Source organism: Carassius carassius, chromosome 5, assembly GCF_963082965.1.
Source record: "Carassius carassius chromosome 5, fCarCar2.1, whole genome shotgun sequence".
NCBI lineage: Eukaryota > Metazoa > Chordata > Actinopteri > Cypriniformes > Cyprinidae > Carassius > Carassius carassius.
The window spans coordinates 21,457,099-21,476,867 of record NC_081759.1 but is presented as its reverse complement, the minus strand read 5'-3'; the positions used below and the strand labels follow the sequence as shown (position 1 = coordinate 21,476,867).

Here is a 19,769-nt window from a genome sequence, read left to right as displayed (position 1 = left end):
TCACTGAGTTGGAGCCAGTGGAAGAACCAAACATGAGTGGAAATGAATATGAAAAAACATATATAACAGCAATAACAGCAGGGACTGTGGATGCATGTATGCCAGTTATTACAACGGAGGCCAGTTTGGAAAGTCTTGATGAAATAGTAAACACAAATACTGAGGAAGCCACAGTTCCAGAGAGTCCCGGACTACCTTTGGGTGTAGAAATAGATGATCAGGAGAAAATATTTCAGATTGTTGATGGTCCTGAAGAAAAGGTCTCACTTGTAGAACCTGGCAAGGAGGTAGAGAATGGTGATGGTACTCCAGTAATAAAATTACAAAGAGCCACAGTAGTACTTGTGGATTTGAGCAAACATTCCCAAAACACAGGAGAGGTCGAGGCTTCAGAAGACCTTACACATTTCCAAACGGAGGAAAAACTGGAACTTTATGAACCAGATAAAAGTGAACAAGAACTGTCTAATCTGGCATTAGAAGATGAGGAACAAGAAGAAGTACAAACACAACAAGATGCTGAAAAGACCCCTGAGGAAGAGAAAATGGAGGAAGAAAACACAGTTGAAGAGCAGAACAAACTCGATAAACAAGACGTGACAGTTGAAGAGCAAAAGTCAACTGAAGATTTGGCCACAATGCCAGCTGATGGCAGCCTGGTGGAAAACAATACAATTGAAAACAAACAGAATGAGGATGTAGGGGTGATCGGTCTTGCCAAGGGGAATGCTGTTCAAGAAAACATTGAAGAGGAGGCACCAGTCAGCACACAGCGAAGTCTTAGACGAAGAACAAAAAGAGTTCAGTCTCCACCAAGAAGCAAATCTAGACGTATACAAAAACAAGGGGCTGACGTTTCTGAAGATAAAATGGAAACAGTCCTAATAACAGAAAAGGAAGCTGATGAAGTGGAGCAAGGTGTAGAAATAGTTGATAAAGAGAAAGTGCCTCAATCATTAATTGTAGATGCTACTGAGAAGGTGATCCCACTCGTAGAAGCAGGACCTGAAGTTAATGTCATAGAAAAAGGACTTGAAGAAATCAACAAGTTGGAGAACAAGGAAGCAAATTTAGCGGTGACAAAAGACACAGGCGAGGAGACATCTGAGGTGGAAGAAGAAGCCTCTTTAGAGCAACAGCAAAATAAGCCATTGGTTAAAAATGACAAAGAAACAGCTGAGACAGAAATATCTATGGAGTTCCCCCAAGTGGTTGGCAAAGAGAAAACATTCATTGTAGGGGGGGCCACCATCCAAAGAGAGAAGGAGGTCTCACAGGTCTCACTTGTAGAAGCAGAACTTGATGAGGAGGTAGAAAAAGATGATGGTACTCCAGTGATACAACTGCAGAAAGCCACAGTAGAATTTGATGATTTAAACAAACTTTACCAAAATACAGAAGGAGAGAGTGACACTCCAGAAGTCCTAGAATATTCCCAGACAGAGGAAAAACTGGAACAGGATAAATCAGATAATAGTGAATATCAACTATGTAATCTGACATCAGAAGAGGAAGAACAGCTAGAACAACTACAAAAAGAGGAAGCTACTGAAAAAACTCCAGAGAAAAACAAAATGGAGGATGAAAACACAGTTGAAGAACAGAATAAACCAAATAAACAGGACATGACATTTGAGGAGCAAAAACCAACAGAAGATTTGGAAGAACAAAATGACTTAAAAGTGACAGAGATCGTAGACGTTTATAGGGCAATAGACAAGGATGTGGAAGAAGCAGTAAATTCTGGAGAGCATCCTGAAAAAACAACAATAATGGCAGACGAAACAAACACAATTCAGGAGGCAGAAATAGATCACAATATTACTTTAAAAGAAAAGCCAATGGACAGTGACAGAGAAATGGGTAGTCTTGCTCAGGAGGCACCAGAAACTGACCAGGAAGTCTTAGAAGAGGAGGCATCAAGTAGCACAGAGATAACTCTCAGGCGTAGAACAATAAAAATTCAGTCTCCACCTAGAAGAAAATCGAGACGTTTACAAAAACACGAGGCTGAAGCTTTTGAAGATAAAACTAGAAACATCACAATAAGAGGAAACGTAGTTGATGAAATGCAGGAAACACTTAGGAAGTCAACTGTAGATTCTACTGAGGTCATCCCATTCGACAAAGCAGATAATGTAGCAGAAAAAGGAGTTGAAGAAATCAACAAGATGGAGGACAAGGAAAAAAATTTTGCTGTGACAAAAGACACAGATGGGGAAACACCTGGGGTGGAAGAAGAAGCCAATTTAGAGCTACAGCAAAATGAGCCATTGGTTAAAAATGACAAAGAAACAACAGAGACAGAAAAATCCATGGAGATTGACCCAGTGGTTGGCAAAGAGCAAACATTCATTGTAGGGGGTGCTACCTTCCAAATAGAGAAGGAGGTCTCACAGGTCTCACTTGTAGAAGCAGAACCTAATGAGGTGGTAGAAAAAGATGTAGGTACTCCAGTGATACAACTGCAGATTGACCCTGTGGTTAGCAAGGAGCAAACATACGTTGTAAGGGGGACAGCTATTCAAATAGAGGATAAATTTTCACAGGGGGAAAGCACAGAGTCCGATCAAAGTGACAGTGAAAGGATCACAAGGAGAAGTCTCAGGCTCGGTGCGAAATCAGTCCCAGCTACACAGAAAACAAGAAAATCTACACGTCTCCACAAAGTAGAGTTGGACCAAGTGAAAGAGACAAATATGAGTAGATATGAACATGAAGAAACCTCAGCAAAAACAGAAGAGACTGTGAATGTGTGTATGCCAATAATTACAGTAGAGAGCATCTTGGAAAGTCTTGAAATAGCAAATACAAATGTTGAAGTAAATACAGCTGGTGAACATGAGACTTCTGAACTGCTGATGGGTGAAGAAATAAATGATAAAGAGGAGCCCACTCAGATTGTAGAAGAGGTCCCACCTAAAGAAGCAGAACCTGACGAGGAGGTAGAGAAAGATGATGGTACTCCAGTAATACTGCAAAAAGACACACTATTACCTGTAGGTTTAAACAAACTTGCCCAAAATACAGAAGAACAGACTGACACTCCTGAAGTCCTGACACATTTTCACACAGAGAAACAACTGGAACTGTATGAACCACATAAAAGTGAATATCAAATATGTTACCTGATATCAGAAAAGGACAAACAAGACATGACAGTTGAGGGGCAAAAACCAACAGACGATTTGGTAGGACAGAATGATTTAAGAGAGAGAGAGAATGAAGAGGAAAATAAGATGGTCCTAGATAAGGATGTGGAAGAGAGTGTAACATCTGGAGAACATCAAAAAGCAACAACAACCAAAGACAACACAAATATAATTCAGGAGACAGAAAATAATCAAGATATTTCTTTAGAGATGATAAGTCTTGGTCAGGAGGCACCAGAAGCTGTCCAGGAAATCTTAGAAGAGGAGGCATCAGTCAGCACAGAGAGAAGTCTCAGGCGTAGAACAATAAAAATTCAGTCTCCACCAATGAAGAAATCTAGACGAGCACAAAGACAAGAGGCTGAAGTTTTTGAAGATAAAACTGTAACAGTTCAACTAACAGTAAAAGGAGACGAAGAAGTGCATAAAGAAGGAGCAGAAATAGATCAAGAAGGAACACTTAAAAAAACAACTGTAGAAGCTACTGAGAACATTATCTCACTTATAGAGGGGGAACCTGATGAGAATGTAATAGAAAAAGGATTTGAAGTAATTAACAACATGGAGAACAAGGAAACAAATTTAGGGAATGAGGCAATCCGTGAGATGGAAAGAGATGAAGTCATTTTAGAGCAACAGGAATATGAGCTATCTGTTGAGAATGAGAAAGAAACAGTTGAAACAGAAAAACCCATGGGGATGGATGAAGTTTCGGTGCTTAACAAGGAGCAAACATTTGTTTTAGAGGAGACACCCATTCAAGCAGAGGAAGAGGTCTTGCAGGTGGAAAGTTCTGAAACCAATGAAAATAAAAGTGAAAGGACAACACGAAGAAGTCTAAGGATCAGTTCCCAATCAGTCACATCAACACAGAAAATGAGAAAATCTGCACGTCTCAGCAAAGCAGACTTGGAACCAGCAAAAGAAGCAAAGATGAGTAGAAAAGAAGAAACTTCTTTAATGACAGCAAAGACCAATGCGGAAAATCTTGATGAAGATAGAGATGTAAGTAAAAGGGTGAAAACTACTTTAGATGAGCAAGACATAGACATATCAAATGATAAGAGAAGGGTGGATGAAGCTTTGCTTGAAATATCTACAGATGTTGAAGAAGATGAGACTATGAGCTTAATTAAAATAACTGAAAATGAAATTCGGCAGGAAATGGATAAATCGCAAAAAGATGTAGAGGGGGGAGTTCAGGAAGAAGAAAAAGCAGAGCCTTCACAGGAAAACATAGAGCAGGAACAAGAAGAATCAGTGTCACTGGGTGAAAATGTGGGGGACATGGATCTGACAAATGAATTTAAGACAACAGCTGTGGAGGAGATGGTTTCTTTAGAAAACTCAGAGCAAGAAGCAGCTTTCATTACAAGAAGTCTCAGATACCGAACAGTAACAGTCCAATCTACACCAAGAAGTAAATCAAAACGCCTCCACAGACAAGAGCTGGAGTCAGACAGAGAAACTGATCATTTAAATGCCCCTGTAGGGAAGGAGAATGAGGCATTAGTTGCTGAGAACAGCAGTGCTGAATTTGAAAATTTGGAGACAAAAGAGGGAGAGGGTGTAATTCAGACAAATACAGATGGAAAGTCAGAAAACTCAAAGGCAAAAGATGATACCTTTGAAATCATGGAAAGTAACAGTGGCAGCCAGGTAAACACTGAACAGAACAAAACTCAAGAAGAAAATCTTGAGAGAGAAGATATGCCAATGCTTAATGAACAAGAAGAGGTTTCCAGTGTACAGAAAGAAGCAAAACCACTCCAAGCAAGAGAAAACGAGGGAGCCGCAGAAGGTGTGCAAGGAAGTTCTGCTGATTTGGAGGAATCAGCAGTGGAAAGGAGATCCCTGAGAAAAAGAACGACTGTTGAAACATTTGCTGCAAGGAAATCCAAACGTCTTCGTAAACAAGAGCATGATGACGATAGTGAGCAAGTCAAGGAGGCAGTTATGGGACAAACTGACTCAGTAGAAGTGACATTTACAGAAGACAGTGTAGAGCTGAGGTTAGATGCAACTGCAGCAGTTTTTGAGGGGAGTAATTTGGGTGAAGAAATACTAGAAAAAATACAGAAAAATGGGACTAAATCAGACGGAGAATGTAATGTGCAAAAAGACACTGAGCCAGGTGCAGGTAAATCTCAAGAGGAGCAAAAACAGAGCACATTAAATAAAACCCAGACAGACAAGGATAAAGAAGAGATTATGACGGATGAAATAATAGAGGAGGTGATAGAGCAACATGTAGATCTTGAGCCCAGTACAAATGAGGGGTTCACTTTAGCGCTGGAGGTAGAGGAAACTTCTGTTCAAGTAGAAAACAAAGCAGATGAGCAGAACAGAGTGGTGATGGAGGCTCCAAAAGAGATATTCCCATCTGCAGAAAAGTATGAGAAAGGTGAAGAAAATATCTCTGATGATGATGAGAAAGGTCTTGCCATTGGAAAGCATGTTCTTCAGAGTAGCTCAGCTACTGCTTCAACCAAACGAAAATCATTGAGGCTACAAGTGCATGAATCCAAAACTAAGGAAGATGAATCAGATTCTGAATCAGAAGTACAACAAACAGCGAAACAGAGACATGAGAGGAAAAGAAAAGCCATTACTGACTCAGCATCAGCACGCAGATCCAAACGCCATGTTAGGGCAAGAATTGTTTAGCAGATTAGTGATTTGTGGCTCTTGTTTTAGTACAAGCCTCGTATGCATTGGGACCAACCAATTATATACATAATGTGAAATTTTTCTATTACATTTTCATACTCAAAATAATACAAACTATTTTCAACTACTATATATTTTCTTCTGAAATATCTGGGATTTTATAAAACAGTTGTTTCTTTAAATTAGGATTTACTAAAATAAGCATGTTCAGGATAACATTTAGTTGATAAATGTCTAACTATAATATCTTTAGTCACTTCTTTCATTTTTTTTCTGTATTATGCATTGGCAAATACATTTTAAAGGTAGTTTTTAATGTATAGCACTATTTTTAAATCCAATTAAATGAAACATACAATAATCCACTGCATTATGTTGGATTGAATCCTAAATTTAACAAATTTGTTCCTTATTTTCAGAGTACACAGGTGCTCACAAAGCATAGGTGCTTGTATGAAACATTTTTACAATGTACTTTGTGCTTCTGTTACATACCATGTACCTTTCAAATGTGATTTTCAAATTTGTGACATGTTTTGTGATTGCATTTTTTTCTAATTATAGATTATCTGCCACAACTGCCCTTGTTTTTATTGCCAATAACATTCTTTCTTTGAATTGTATTAAGTCTTCTTTAAATCTCACAGCAATTTATTTTGTAAATGCAACCTTTTTAGCATTATTGCAATATCTTTTAAGTATCAAATGTTTGTGAATGTGTAATGCTATGGGTTTGTTGTTTATTTTACTCTTCATTCTGTTAGCAGAGCAGTTCAGGTAGCTTCATGTTTCATCAATGTTGAAATGCAAAAATAATTACTTTCTTTCTTTGACCTCTGTGCTTGTCCTGTGAAAATATTTTCGTGAACTCTGCTTTGTCAGTTGTTTTTTTCTTAAATGTTTAAATAAAGTCATGAATTTTCAAGGTTATTAGAACTTATTTGTGTCAGTTGTATATTGGGATAGGCTTCAGCATCCCTGTGACACCTACAGCACATAAAACACGTGATTTGGGAAAAGGATGGCTCAATGGATGTGTCAGTTGTTTCACACATTACAGTATTTGTTTGATTTATTTTTATGTTTTCTCTCACAACCGACACTCATAGCAAAGTAGCTCTCATAACTGTATAACTTTAAAATGCATAAATAACAATAAAAGTTACATCAAACAAATGACCTTTATTCTGTAATTAATTGTCAATTTTTTACAGTTACACATTTACAGTTACTTTGATCACATTAATTTTTAAGTGGATGTATAAAGTCAGTTCTTTTTTTAGCTTAATCTGTACAGTTTATCTCTCGTTGCAAAAATTAATTCTATAATAGTTATAATTATATATAATTATAATTATTTACACGATTTGCATTTTGTTTGGGTTATTTTTCTTTCACATGAATGCCACTTGATATTTTTAGTATTTGGTTTACGTGCCCACATACTTTATCGTGTCATAAAAGGGATTTATCTAACTATAGGAATGTTTAACTTTTATTTTGAAATGGGCAATACTACGGTGGCCCAGTAGTACACTTGAACACACACTACACACCGTCGGCTTATTTACATATTTAAGTGTTTTTAGCGTGAAGACAAGCTGTCGCTTATGCCAGAGACACAGCTGTATATATATATTTTTAAATAAAGTCCAGGTTTAGCGAAGGTTGGTATTCATTACATTTTGCGGAAAGACAAAGCACAGGTAATTGTCGTGAAAGCAGCAGTGTTAACCAATGATTGCGAAACTCTTGAGAAGCTCACAACGAAATCTAACTGAATCAAGGTAAATAAATTACATGTATTTAAATAATATGCTAATTCATTTTCCATGCCGGGTCCTGCGTGTTTGTATTTGCAACTGAATGAAAATGTATACAGTAGTAACGGTATGTTTTACCATAATGAACGGCTGTAGTGAGGCAGCATGCCGTGTGTGAAGCTGCCCTTCAGTGTGTCAGTGGAGATCAATCTGCTGCTGGTGGCAGTGACAGTTTTAGCGCTCGTGACCAGACTCTATGGCATTCACTTTCCTAAAGCTGTTGTGTAAGTCTTCGTTTTATTGTTGTTTATTTTATAGATATTTATATTCTTTTAGTTTTGTGGATTAAAAGAATACACATAAGTATATCATGTTTGCATACTGCTACAGGTTTGATGAAGTTTATTACGGACAGTTCCTGTCTCTGTACATGAAGCAAGTGTTTTTCATTGATGAGAGTGGTCCACCTTTTGGCCACATGATACTAGCTTTAGGAGGTGACAAGATATTTGACACTTATACTCATATTCATGAAGTAAGCCACTTTATGTTTATTTATTAATGCATATTATTTATCTTTGCAGCATATTTAGGAGGATTTGATGGCAATTTTGTTTGGAACCGGATTGGAGCAGGTGATCATCTTATACAGGTTTATGTTGAGCTGACAAAGCCAAACAACTCTTCATGTACAGACTGTCCAGTCTCTAAGCCAATTCTAACATATCCTAGTCCTTGTGCAGTCTTCGAGAATTTAACATTTAGAATTTTTACAAATTGGAGCTGCACCAGAATGGTACGAAACTTGGTGAAACTCAATGTGAACTCAAAACAAAAAAAAAAATATTGAGGCCATGATTCGAAAAAGCTAAGCGGTTGTAAAAAAAAACCCCAAAACATTAGTCACACTCATGGTCTTCGGTCAAAAATGACCGTCCATAGGAAAATGGAATGGGAAATGGGGGGAAAAAATATAGAACATTTTGAGTGTACAATCTACAAATCCCCTACAATGAAGCAAAGAACTGTACAGCAATGAAGGGGTGAAACTCTAAAACATCTAGAGTACAAAATCAACACACCAACTCACACAGACACATAATTGTTCACACACCTATGAACTGGTGTGACTATCACTGCAACTATGTAAAATAAAATCAATAATTCAACTACAATGCAGTAAAAAAGTAGACAGCAAGGAAGGGGTAACACTCTGAATCAAGAGTGTAAAAGAGATACACACACACACACACACATAATTATACATACTCAAAATGAATTGGTATGGCTATTACCAAATAGCCAAAATGAGTCAAAAGACTGAAATAAGAGGTTAAATCAGATCAGACCCAGAAGGATTAAGCTCTGATAAAGCATTCCTGTTCATTTTTGTTACATTTTTTCATAGAAGTTTAATGTTTTGTGTAACAAAATGCTTTCTATGTTCAGGTTTGAATGTAGTAATAATACTGCAAAAGCCTACACTTCAAATCAACATTTAAAACAACAAAAAATATAAACCTTTACAAAAAAGTAGTGTTTGAGAATGCCTTAATAATATACATTTAAATCCACAACCTAATAAAGGTAAACAATCATGTACAAAAACAACTTGGGAATCCACTATTGGTTACACCATAAAAATGACAGGGTTTTCTCTTCTTTTACTCTCACTAGGAGGTGCTATTCTGCCATCAACAATTGGGTTTTAAAGGCCTAGTCTCTGTTTTAATCTGAAATACTGCATCAAATTAAAAAAACAATTTAATTATTTCATAAATATTAATTAGTACCATTGAATTCTTTCAAAATATTAAAGAAAAAGACAAAATATTATTGATCAAAAATCCATTCGATTAATTTTACTGAAAAAAGAAGACGTTATATTTCAGGTGTCTGGTCACTTTTGAGTGCGAAGACCATAAGTGTGACTCCCAAATGAGGAGCACACAAAGGCTAGAGATAGCTATGTTCAGCTATTTAAGTGCTACTTGGTAGACAGGGAGTCCGACCACAGACCCCTTGTTAGATATTGTGTTGCATTTTAAGCCTGGTCCAATACCATGCATCTAGTACTATATTAATGTATTTACACACTTTGCTATGATGCTTTCATTTCAAAGCCATGAAAATAATCATTATTGATGCACAGTCATATACATTGGATTTTAATTTTACTTTAATAGAAGATGAACAGTGAAGCATTTGACTTTAATTTTGAGTGCACATTTTCACACCTTTTTTTTTTTTACACACACACTACAAGATAACACAGTAATTGGCAAATCCCATCTAGACATTGAAGACACCCCATTGTTTAACACCCTACATATTGATAAGATACTCCTCTAGTATTTACTGTATGCTGAAAAACTGGTTGAGGGCCACTAGAGCAAATGAAAACTATTATGGCACAGTCTTTTAGGCTGTTCTGACTAATGTAGTGATCAGAACCAGGAATTGCTGATCGCAAAGTCCCAGCAACCACTTAGCAAATTTGCATTGCTACATGGTACACTAAGACTTGTATAAACATAAAAACTGTTGTGAATGTTCAGTCAAGGCTTAGTCAAGACAACATTTCAACTTTCCTTTTGTTTTACATAACACAGGCATTAGTAATTGCAGTACTCTTACTGATTTTGGGTCTATTGTAGAATACACCAGTAATGTTCCTGTTTGGAGCCTTCGGGTAATACCGGCCCTTGCTGGCTCTTTTTGTGTACCTCTTGCTTATCTTCTGGTGGTGGAGCTTGGATATTCCCATTTTTCAGCACTGGGTGCATGTTTTCTCCTCCTCATGGGTAAGTGCTTGGCATATCATTTTCAAGTCATTGCCTAATGATGGTTTTTCCTGCCTGTTTCTGTAGGCTAAATAGTTTTTTCTTTTTTACAGAAAACTCCTTGATTGTGCAATCACGCTTTATGCTGCTGGAGTCTGTTCTAATCTTTTTCCTGCTGTTAGCTGTATTGTCTTACCTCCGCTTCCACAAAGCACACAAGTAAGAATTGTTGATATCTGTTTTGTCAGAGTCAGATCTGGATTGTCACTTTGGATGAAAGTGTCTGATAAATGACTAAATGTAAATGGATGGTCTTGTCAGTCTTCTGTGACTGTAATGCTATTTGCCCCAATTTCATGGTAGTTTAAGTGTCATGTGCTTTCTCTTCTTTCAGTTCATCTTTTAGGTGGTTTTGGCTTGTGACCTGTGGGGTCAGTTGTGCATGTGGAATTGGGTATGTACGGTCATAAGAAAAGGTTTTTTTTTTTTTTTTTTTTACTGTCTTTGAAGCGCCAATCACTCATGTTTTCTTCCGAAAGTGCAAAAATCTAGTTTCACTCTCTGCTAATGAAATTTAATTAGTGCCAAATGGTTGAGTTTTCCTTTTTTTGGCTTGTTTTTCAGGGTAAAGTACATGGGTATGTTCACATACTCTTTACTGCTAGGCCTGGCAGCTGTACACACCTGGCATGTTATCGGAGATCGAACCCTAAGCCATGTGAGTTTTAGTTACCAAACATTGTTGGGTTTTATAGCACTATGATTTTGCACATTATGATTTTGTGATCTGTGTAAAAAGGGCAAAGTAGCGGTGCAGATTTTGGTTCGATTCCTGGCTCTTGTGGTGTTACCCGTCATCATGTATGTTGGATTTTTCTACATCCATCTTACGCTGCTGTATCGCAGTGGACCTCATGACCAGATGATGAGCAGTGCCTTTCAAGCAAGTCTAGAGGTACAGATCCGTTTCTTGAACGTACACAAGTTTGGAGTTTGTGAGAGTCTCTTATGGGCATAGTTGGGCAGATAAGTGTAACCTATTTGAGTGGTCAACATCTCCTTTATTTCTCCCATTTCTCATATAAAGGGCGGTTTAGCGCGGATCACTCAGGGACAGCCCTTGGATGTTGCATTCGGCTCACAGGTCACTCTCCGCACCGTGTCCAGTAAACCTGTTCCATGTTGGCTTCACTCCCACAAGGCTAACTATCCAGTCAGGTGAGACATCAGGACTCAAGTTTCAAGGTGATATAATCCTAAACGACCACATTTTCATGATAATCTTTGCTAATTATCTATGCTTAAAGGTATGAAAATGGCCGTGGTAGCTCCCACCAGCAGCAGGTGACCTGCTATCCTTTTAAAGATGTCAACAACTGGTGGATTATTAAAGACCCTGGGCGGTATGTTGACTTAAAAGAATAGTTCACCCCAAAATAAATAGAAAATTGCTGAACATTCACTGACTCTCAGGGCATCCAAGATGTAGATGAGTCTGAGAAATTTAGAAGTGAATGGGTGCCGCCATAATCAGAGTTTAGCAGCTGAAAAAAACAATACAATAATCCAAAAAACAATCCACACTTTTATTAATTATTATGTTTGGACTGTCATTCTGACGGCACCCATTCACTGCAGAGGATCACGTGATGTGGTGCTAAAATTTCTAAAACTATTGTTTTAATACATATAGCATTACTAAAAAATATAGCTGCAAGCAGCAATTACGGGGCCAAGCACTCAAGCGGCAAATTTAGGGGCTAAGCATGGCATGAAGGACCACACCAAATGCAACAGTGAGCAATTATAGCAATTTTAGGATGACTGTAATTGAAATGGCTGAAAAATCATAAATACAACCAATAGTAATAAAATCAAATGGCCTATCATTTTTGACCAACAGGTGGCGCTGTAATTAAATCATTTTGGTGTGTTCTGTGTGAGATGACAATAACACACAAAAAGTTTGGTATCAATATGCGAAAGCATTGCAGAGATACAGCCTGAAGTGTCATTTTTGCATGATGCCTTAATTTCATTGCGATGGTATGTGAAAACGGTTTTGTCTATCGACACAAAATCCATAACATTTTGTCAGCACGGTCTATAGATCATCTGATTCAATTTTGGTGAAAATCGGAGTAACGGTTGATGAGGAGTTCGAAAAAGTAGGTTTACAACATAAATCAAAATGGCGGACAGGAAGTACGGATTACTCTGGCATATTTGGTATCTATGTTGTCAGCATAAGCCAGGAAATATTTTGAGATCAGTTTCATTGCAATAGGCTAATGCATTAAAAAGTTATTAGCATTTTTAAAAGTGTAATTATTCATGGTTAATGAATGGTTTATTACTGTTGACCAATAGGTGGCGCTGTTATCAAATTTATGTGGCATGGTCAGTGTGAGGTGTTGATGACACATACAAAGTTTGGTTCGTTGATGCGCTAAATGAGAACCGTTTCGTATATCGACACGAAATCGAATATTTGATATCGATGCTCTCGGCATGACCCACAGAATATATGGAGACCATTTTCATTTCAATAGTCTAATTTATTCAAAAGTTATTAGCATTTTTATGATATTTCATTATAATTCTTGACCACAAGGTGGTGCTGCCACCAACCTTTTTGAGTACATTCAGGGCATGGAGCCGAATATTTTAGTAATTATTTTTGAAATGATACGATGCTGTGTTCAAAAAATACAGCATTTTAAAACATAATTCAAAATGGCCGACGCCTAAAATGGTTGACACGGAAAAATTGGATATCATACGACTCGACATGACTCACTGCATCTAAAGAGACCAGTTGTGTGATTTTTGGCCAAACCATTCAGAAGATATAAGCCAAAATATGCATTTTTCATATTTCATGACCACTAGGTGGCGCTGCGTCGAAACACTGCAGGTAGTCTCAGGTCATGCTTATTATAATACACCAAGTTTGGTCTCAATATGCCAAACCGTTGCCGAGATATAGCCTCACATGCATTTTTGCGTGCTTTTCGTCAAATTTGTTCACGTGTCATTCGACAACGGTTGGATGAATCAACTTGAATTCCATAATTTTTTGCCAGCATGGTCTGAAGATGATCTGAGCCAATTTCCGTGAAAATCGGACTAACCGTCTAGGACGAGTTTGAAAAAGTAGGTTTTTCAAAAAATTGAAAATAGCGAAAAACTAATCCTTGCGATTTTTTTAATTTTGGGATTCATTTGACTTGGCAAGAGCCAAGGGTTCAGAGGAAAAAAAGAAATTTCATTTTCTGGCTTATGGTTCAAAAGTTATTAGCATAAAAATATTGACATTTTGGACAAGTGGTGGCACTAGAGAGTTGGAGTTAGGGACTTCAAATTTGCTATAGTTAATGGTGGGACTGTCCTCTATCAGTGTGCCAAATTATACAACTTTCCCGCAATCGATTCTATGGCCTGCCATAGACTTGCGGCGGAAGAAAAAGGAAGAAATATAGCTGCAAGCAGCAATTACGGGGCCAAGCACTACAGAAGCAAGCTTCAGACGAACGGCAGGATTAAATAATTAAAACTGTTTTAAGATTATTTTAGGCAAAATGGCTTGAAAACAATAAACACAACAACTAGTAATAGGATTTATTGGCTTATCACATTTGACCAATAGGTGGCGCTGTTATCAAATTAGTGTGAAATGGTCAGTGTGAGGTGACTCTTGCACATACAAAATTTGATGTCAGTATGTCAAAGCTTTGAAGATATATAACCTTAGAGTCATTTTGACACAGTGCTTAAAGTTCATAGTGGCGCTGTACGAAAATGGTTGCGTCTATTGACACGAAATCCATAACTTTGTGTCAGCACAGTCTGAAGATAATCTGATTCGAATTTGGTGAAAATCGGACCAACGGTTGATGAGCAGTTTGAAAAAGTAGGTTTTCAATATAAATCAAAATGGTACCTATATATTAGGTACCTATATTATCGGCATAAGCCAGGGAATATTTTAAGACAAGTTTCATTGCAATAGGCTAAAGCAATAAAAAGTTTTAATAAGTGTGATTATTAACCGTTAATGAATGGTTACTACTCTTGACCAATAGGTGGCGCTGTTACCAAATTTATGTGGCTTGGTCAGTGTGAGGTGTCGATGACACATACAAAGTTTGGTGCAAATATGTCAAAGCTTTGCAGAGATACAGCCTCAAATGCATTTTGGCACTCTTCCAGCAAATTCGTTGATGCGCTAAATGAGTACCATTTCGTATATCGACACGAGATCCATAATTTTTTGCCAGCATTGTCTGAAGATGATTCACGTCAAATTTGGTGAAAATCGGACTAACGGTCTAGGAGGAGTTCGAAAAAGTAGGTTTTCAACATTAATCAAAATGGCGGACAGGAAGTATGGCCAATTTTCGCATAATGGGTATTGATACTCTCAGCATGACGCACAGAATTTAGGCAGACCATTTTCATTTCAATTGTCAAATTCATTCAAAAGTTATTAGCATTTTTGTGATATTTCATTATAACTCTTGACCACAAGGTGTCGCTGCCACCAAACGTTTTGAGTACCTTCAGTATTTGGCATGGAGCCAAATATTTTTGTTATTATTTTTGTAACGATACGATGCTGCGTTCAAAAAATATTTCATTTTACGAACAATAAAATATAGCAAAAAAACTAAACCTTGCGATTTTTTTAATTTTGGTGTTCATTCGACTTGGCATAAGCCAAGGATTCAGAGGAAAAATAATTGTACTTTTGTGGCTTATGGTTCAAAAGTTATTAGCATAGAAACTTTAATCTTTGGACAAGTGGTGGCGCTAGAGAGTTGGAGTCAGAGTCTCTAAACGTGCTGTGGTTAATGTTGATATTATCCTCTATCAGTGTGCCAAATTGCACAACTTTCCCGCAAGCGGTTCTATGGGCTGCCATAGACTTGCGGCGGAAGAAGAAGCAGAATAATAATAAGAATCCTAACGGATACAATAAGTGCCTACGCACCTTCGGTGCTTGGCCCCTAATAATAATAATAAGAATCCTAACGGATACAATAGGTGCCTACGCACCTTCGGTGCTTGGCCCCTAATAATTGAGTGAATTTTTAATATGACCCATGGGCTACAGCTAAATATTTTATGTGAATTGTAATTTAAAACCCCAGGCACAGTCTTGTGGTCAGCAGCCCACCCAGACCTGTCAGGCATGGCGATATTATTCAGCTGCTGCATGGAATGACCTCTCGCTACCTGAACACGTAATATAGTTCCACCATCATTAGATTTGTTATATTTAATTTTAAATTGTTTTTATTTACATTAATATCAATGAAAATCAATTAATAATTATAGTAATGTTATAATATTTTTTTGTTATCTGTTTGAGATAGTAGTAGCAATAACATGGCTATGCTTTGTTTTTAAGACATGATGTTGCAGCCCCCATGAGTCCTCACTCACAGGAAGTTTCTGGCTACATAGACTTCAATGTGTCTATGCCAGCTCAGAATCTATGGAGAGTGGTAAGATCTGAGACCCATAAGTATATAATACATGTGCACATTTACTTGGATACACATTTATGATACATTATTTTCATTGCACTATAGGACATAGTTAACAGGGAGTCTGATAGAGAGATCTGGAAGACGATTTTATCAGAGGTGCGACTAGTCCATGTGAACACTTCAGCTGTTTTGAAGGTTTGTACAGAAAAATTTCATAATAATAAAAGTTTTCAGAAAAATGTATGTATATATATATACAGGTCCTTCTCAAAAAATTAGCATATTGTGATAAAGTTCATTATTTTCCATAATGTAATGATAAAAATTAAACTTTCATATATTTTTGATTCATTGCACACCAACTGAAATATTTCAGGTCTTTTATTGTTTTAATACTGATGATTTTGGCATACAGCTCAAAAAATTAGCATATCATGAAAAGGTTCTCTAAACGAGCTATTAACCTAATCATCTGAATCAACTAATTAACTCTAAACACCTGCAAAAGATTCCTGAGGCTTTTAAAAACTCCCAGCCTGGTTCATTACTCAAAACCGCAATCATGGGTAAGACTGCTGACCAGAAGGCCATCATTGACACCCTCAAGCGAGAGGGTAAGACACAGAAAGAAATTTCTGAACGAATAGGCTGTTCCCAGAGTGCTGCATCAAGGCACCTCAGTGGGAAGTCTGTGGGAAGGAAAAAGTGTGGCAAAAAATGCTGCACAACGAGAAGAGGTGACCGGACCCTGAAGAAGATTGTGGAGAAGGACCGATTCCAGACCTTTGGGGGACCTGCGGAGGCAGTGGACTGAGTCTGGAGTAGAAACATCCAGAGCCACCGTGCACAGGCGTGTGCAGGAAATGGGTTACAGGTGCCGCATTCCCCAGGTCAAGCCACTTTTGAACCAGAAACAGCGGCAGAAGCGCCTGACCTGGGCTACAGAGAAGCAGCACTCGACTTTTGGACAAATTTTGCATGTCATTCGGAAATCAAGGTGCCAGAGTCAGGAGGAAGACTGGGGAGAAGGAAATGCCAAAATGCCTGAAGTCCAGTGTCAAGTACCCACAGTTAGTGATGGTCTGGGGTGCCATGTCAGCTGCTGGTGTTGGTCCACTGTGTTTTATCAAGGGCAGGGTCAATGCAGCTAGTTATCAGGAGATTTTGGAGCACTTCATGCTTCCATCTGCTGAAAAGCTTTATGGAGATGAAGATTTCATTTTTCAGCACGACCTGGCACCTGCTCACAGTGCCAAAACCACTGGTAAATGGTTTACTGACCATGGTATTACTGTGCTCAATTGGCCTGCCAACTCTCCTGACCTGAACCCCATAGAGAATCTGTGGGATATTGTGAAGAGAAAGTTGAGAGACGCAAGACCCAACACTCTGGATGAGCTTAAGGCCGCTATCGAAGCATCCTGGGCCTCCATAACACCTCAGCAGTGCCACAGGCTGATTGCCTCCATGCCACGCCGCATTGAAGCAGTCATTTCTGCAAAAGGATTCCTGACCAAGTATCGAGTGCATAACTGAACATAATTATTTGAAGGTTGACTTTTTTTGTATTAAAAACACTTTTCTTTTATTGGTCGGATGAAATATGCTAATTTTCTGAGACAGGCATTTTGGGTTTTCATGAGCTGTATGCCAAAATCATCAGTATTAAAACAATAAAAGACCTGAAATATTTCAGTTGGTGTGCAATGAATCTAAAATATATAAAAGTTTAATTTTTATCATTACATTATGGAAAATAATGAACTTTATCACAATATGCTAATTTTTTGAGAAGGACCTGTATATGTGTGTGTGTGTGTGTGTTTGTGTGTCAGTAGTGAATGTTGTTGATTTGAATGATGTTGTTTTGAAGAATGCTGGAAACCAAACAACATTAGAGACTCAAAAACCTTCAGACATTCCTGAAATATCTCCTTCTGTGATCCACAGAAGAAAGAAAGTCATATAGCTTTAGAACAAAATGAGGGTGATGACAAAACTAGCATTTTTGGGTGGATTATCTCTTTAAAAGTGTTATTTAAACCGGTTCTTTAATGTTCTGCAGCTCAGTGGAGCATCATTGCCGGAGTGGGGTTTCAAACAGCTGGAGGTGGTTGGGGATAAGATTTTTAAAGGCTACCAGCAGAGCGCCATGTGGAATGTGGAGGAGCATCGCTATGGCAGAAGTATGAGAAGTAACATCTGTATGTTTTCATATTGTTTTTGTGTTCTTCCTTGATTAAACTCACATATATACAGGTCAGGAACAGAAGGAAAGGGAATTGGAGTTGAAATCACCTACCCACAGCGACATCAAGAGAAACCTCACTTTTATGGCCAAATTTCTTGAGCTGCAGGTGAATATTAAATATGAATAATGGTTCTGATGTCAGTCATCAGAAAAGCCATTTACAAGCTGCCGTTGTATGTTTGAGTAACAGTGGAAGATGCTTACAGTAAAGAATGAAGAGTCTGAGCATAAATATAGTTCATCACCTCTTGAATGGATCACAATGGACACCAACATTGCATACTGGCTTCATCCTTCAAGTAATGTATGTCAACATCATTGTGTTGGTTTTTTGTTTATTTTGTGTTTGACAGAATGAATATGAGGCTAATCTAATCTTTTCTATTTTTAATACAGGCACAAATTCAGCTGATTGGGAATATTGTTAATTGGACCATTGCAAACCTTTCACTGGTTGTTTACTGTCTTATGTTTCTAACCTACTTACCAAGACGACGGAGGAAAGTTGAAGACATTCCTCAAGGTTTGTGCCTGGAAGCACTGCCATATGAGTTGATGTATAATTCATGTCTGCGTTGCACAGACAGTGAGGGAGATGTTGCACAAAGTAGTTCAATATTGGGGATGGAGTTTATTCTCTGATATTAACTGTGAGCAATAATAATAGAGATGTTTGCTTTATCATCACCTTTAATAAACTATTCTTTTCCCACTTTTTCTTCTCTCTTAGACTCTTGGGAACAGCTAGTTTTGGCTGGTGTCATTTGTTTTGGAGGCTGGGCAGTGAATTACCTGCCGTTCTTCCTAATGGAGAAGACTCTGTTTCTGTATCACTATCTTCCAGCACTCACCTTCAAGATCGTGCAGACACCTATAGTCATCGAGCACCTGTGCATCCATGTATTCAGGTAAGAGTTCTCATTTCTGTCTGAAAATCATTAGTGTATTTCTGAGTAAGCAATGATAAATTTTTTCTTTTTAATTTAATGCATCCTTGCTGAATACAAGTATTGATTTGTTTAAGAAAAAATTAATTTGAATCGTGGTGTATGTTTATGAAACCTGTTTCTTTATCATTGTGTCATTGCAGTGTAAATCACGTCTATGCTTGTATCTGTATATCATTCTGTTTCTCAGATCCTCAGCTCAGAGGAAAGCATTTGGTGGTGTTATTCTGGCATTCCTTTGTTCAGTATACGTGTCTTACCACAACCTGAGTCCTCTGACCTACGGCCAGCCAGCATTATCATCAGACGAGCTTGCTGCACTGCGCTGGAGAGAGAGTTGGGATATTCTACTAAGAAAACTCTGAAATCCATTTTTTTTTCTTTAAGAATGGGAGCTTCAGTAAGTTCATGAAGAAGTGAAATCTAAAGCCAAGGTAGTGCTGCTGACTCTCCAGAGATCTGTGAAATACTTTTCTAGGGTCTAGAGTACCCAAATTTAAAAATGTGAAAACTCTTTAATGAGAACTCATGCTGCTCAATCTCAAAACTAAACCAAATGGACTGTACAGCACTATTAAGTGCTTAATTTATCATGCTCTTATGTTTACATACTATCCTGTTTGTATGGCAATTTTATTGTATTGTTTTAGGGACTTGTAGAACTAATAAGATGGGTCGCATTTATTAGAATTTGCTTTTATTTAATCC

At 37.7% G+C, this 19,769-nt stretch overlaps 2 protein-coding genes across 4 annotated transcripts; both read left to right on the top strand.

Annotated features, from left to right (window-relative positions):
- Positions 1–13: 13 nt before the first annotated feature.
- zgc:194398 (midasin AAA ATPase-domain containing protein) lies at positions 14–6,998 on the top strand. The gene has a single exon (XM_059550135.1). The coding sequence runs from the start codon at positions 99–101 to the stop codon at positions 5,817–5,819; it is 5,721 nt and encodes a 1,906-aa protein (XP_059406118.1). The 5' UTR covers positions 14–98; the 3' UTR covers positions 5,820–6,998.
- Positions 6,999–7,346: 348 nt separating this feature from the next.
- Positions 7,347–19,760, top strand: pomt1 (protein-O-mannosyltransferase 1). Of its 3 annotated transcripts, XM_059550132.1 has the most exons (20): positions 7,347–7,528; positions 7,742–7,869; positions 7,976–8,082; positions 8,170–8,220; positions 10,243–10,389; positions 10,482–10,587; positions 10,763–10,822; positions 10,993–11,086; positions 11,168–11,323; positions 11,456–11,586; positions 11,676–11,771; positions 15,522–15,614; positions 15,782–15,878; positions 15,966–16,058; positions 17,929–18,049; positions 18,123–18,220; positions 18,305–18,418; positions 18,511–18,637; positions 18,845–19,022; positions 19,252–19,760. In XM_059550132.1, the coding sequence occupies exons 2-20, from the start codon at positions 7,751–7,753 to the stop codon at positions 19,424–19,426; spliced, it is 2,163 nt and encodes a 720-aa protein (XP_059406115.1). In that variant the 5' UTR covers positions 7,347–7,528; positions 7,742–7,750; the 3' UTR covers positions 19,427–19,760. The 3 variants fall into 3 exon arrangements, with proteins under 3 accessions (XP_059406115.1, XP_059406116.1, XP_059406117.1); XM_059550133.1 differs by lacking the exon at positions 15,522–15,614; XM_059550134.1 differs by lacking the exons at positions 7,347–7,528; positions 7,742–7,869; positions 7,976–8,082; positions 8,170–8,220; positions 10,243–10,389 and having other exon boundaries at positions 10,404–10,587; positions 11,000–11,086.
- The last annotated feature ends 9 nt before the right edge of the window (positions 19,761–19,769 follow it).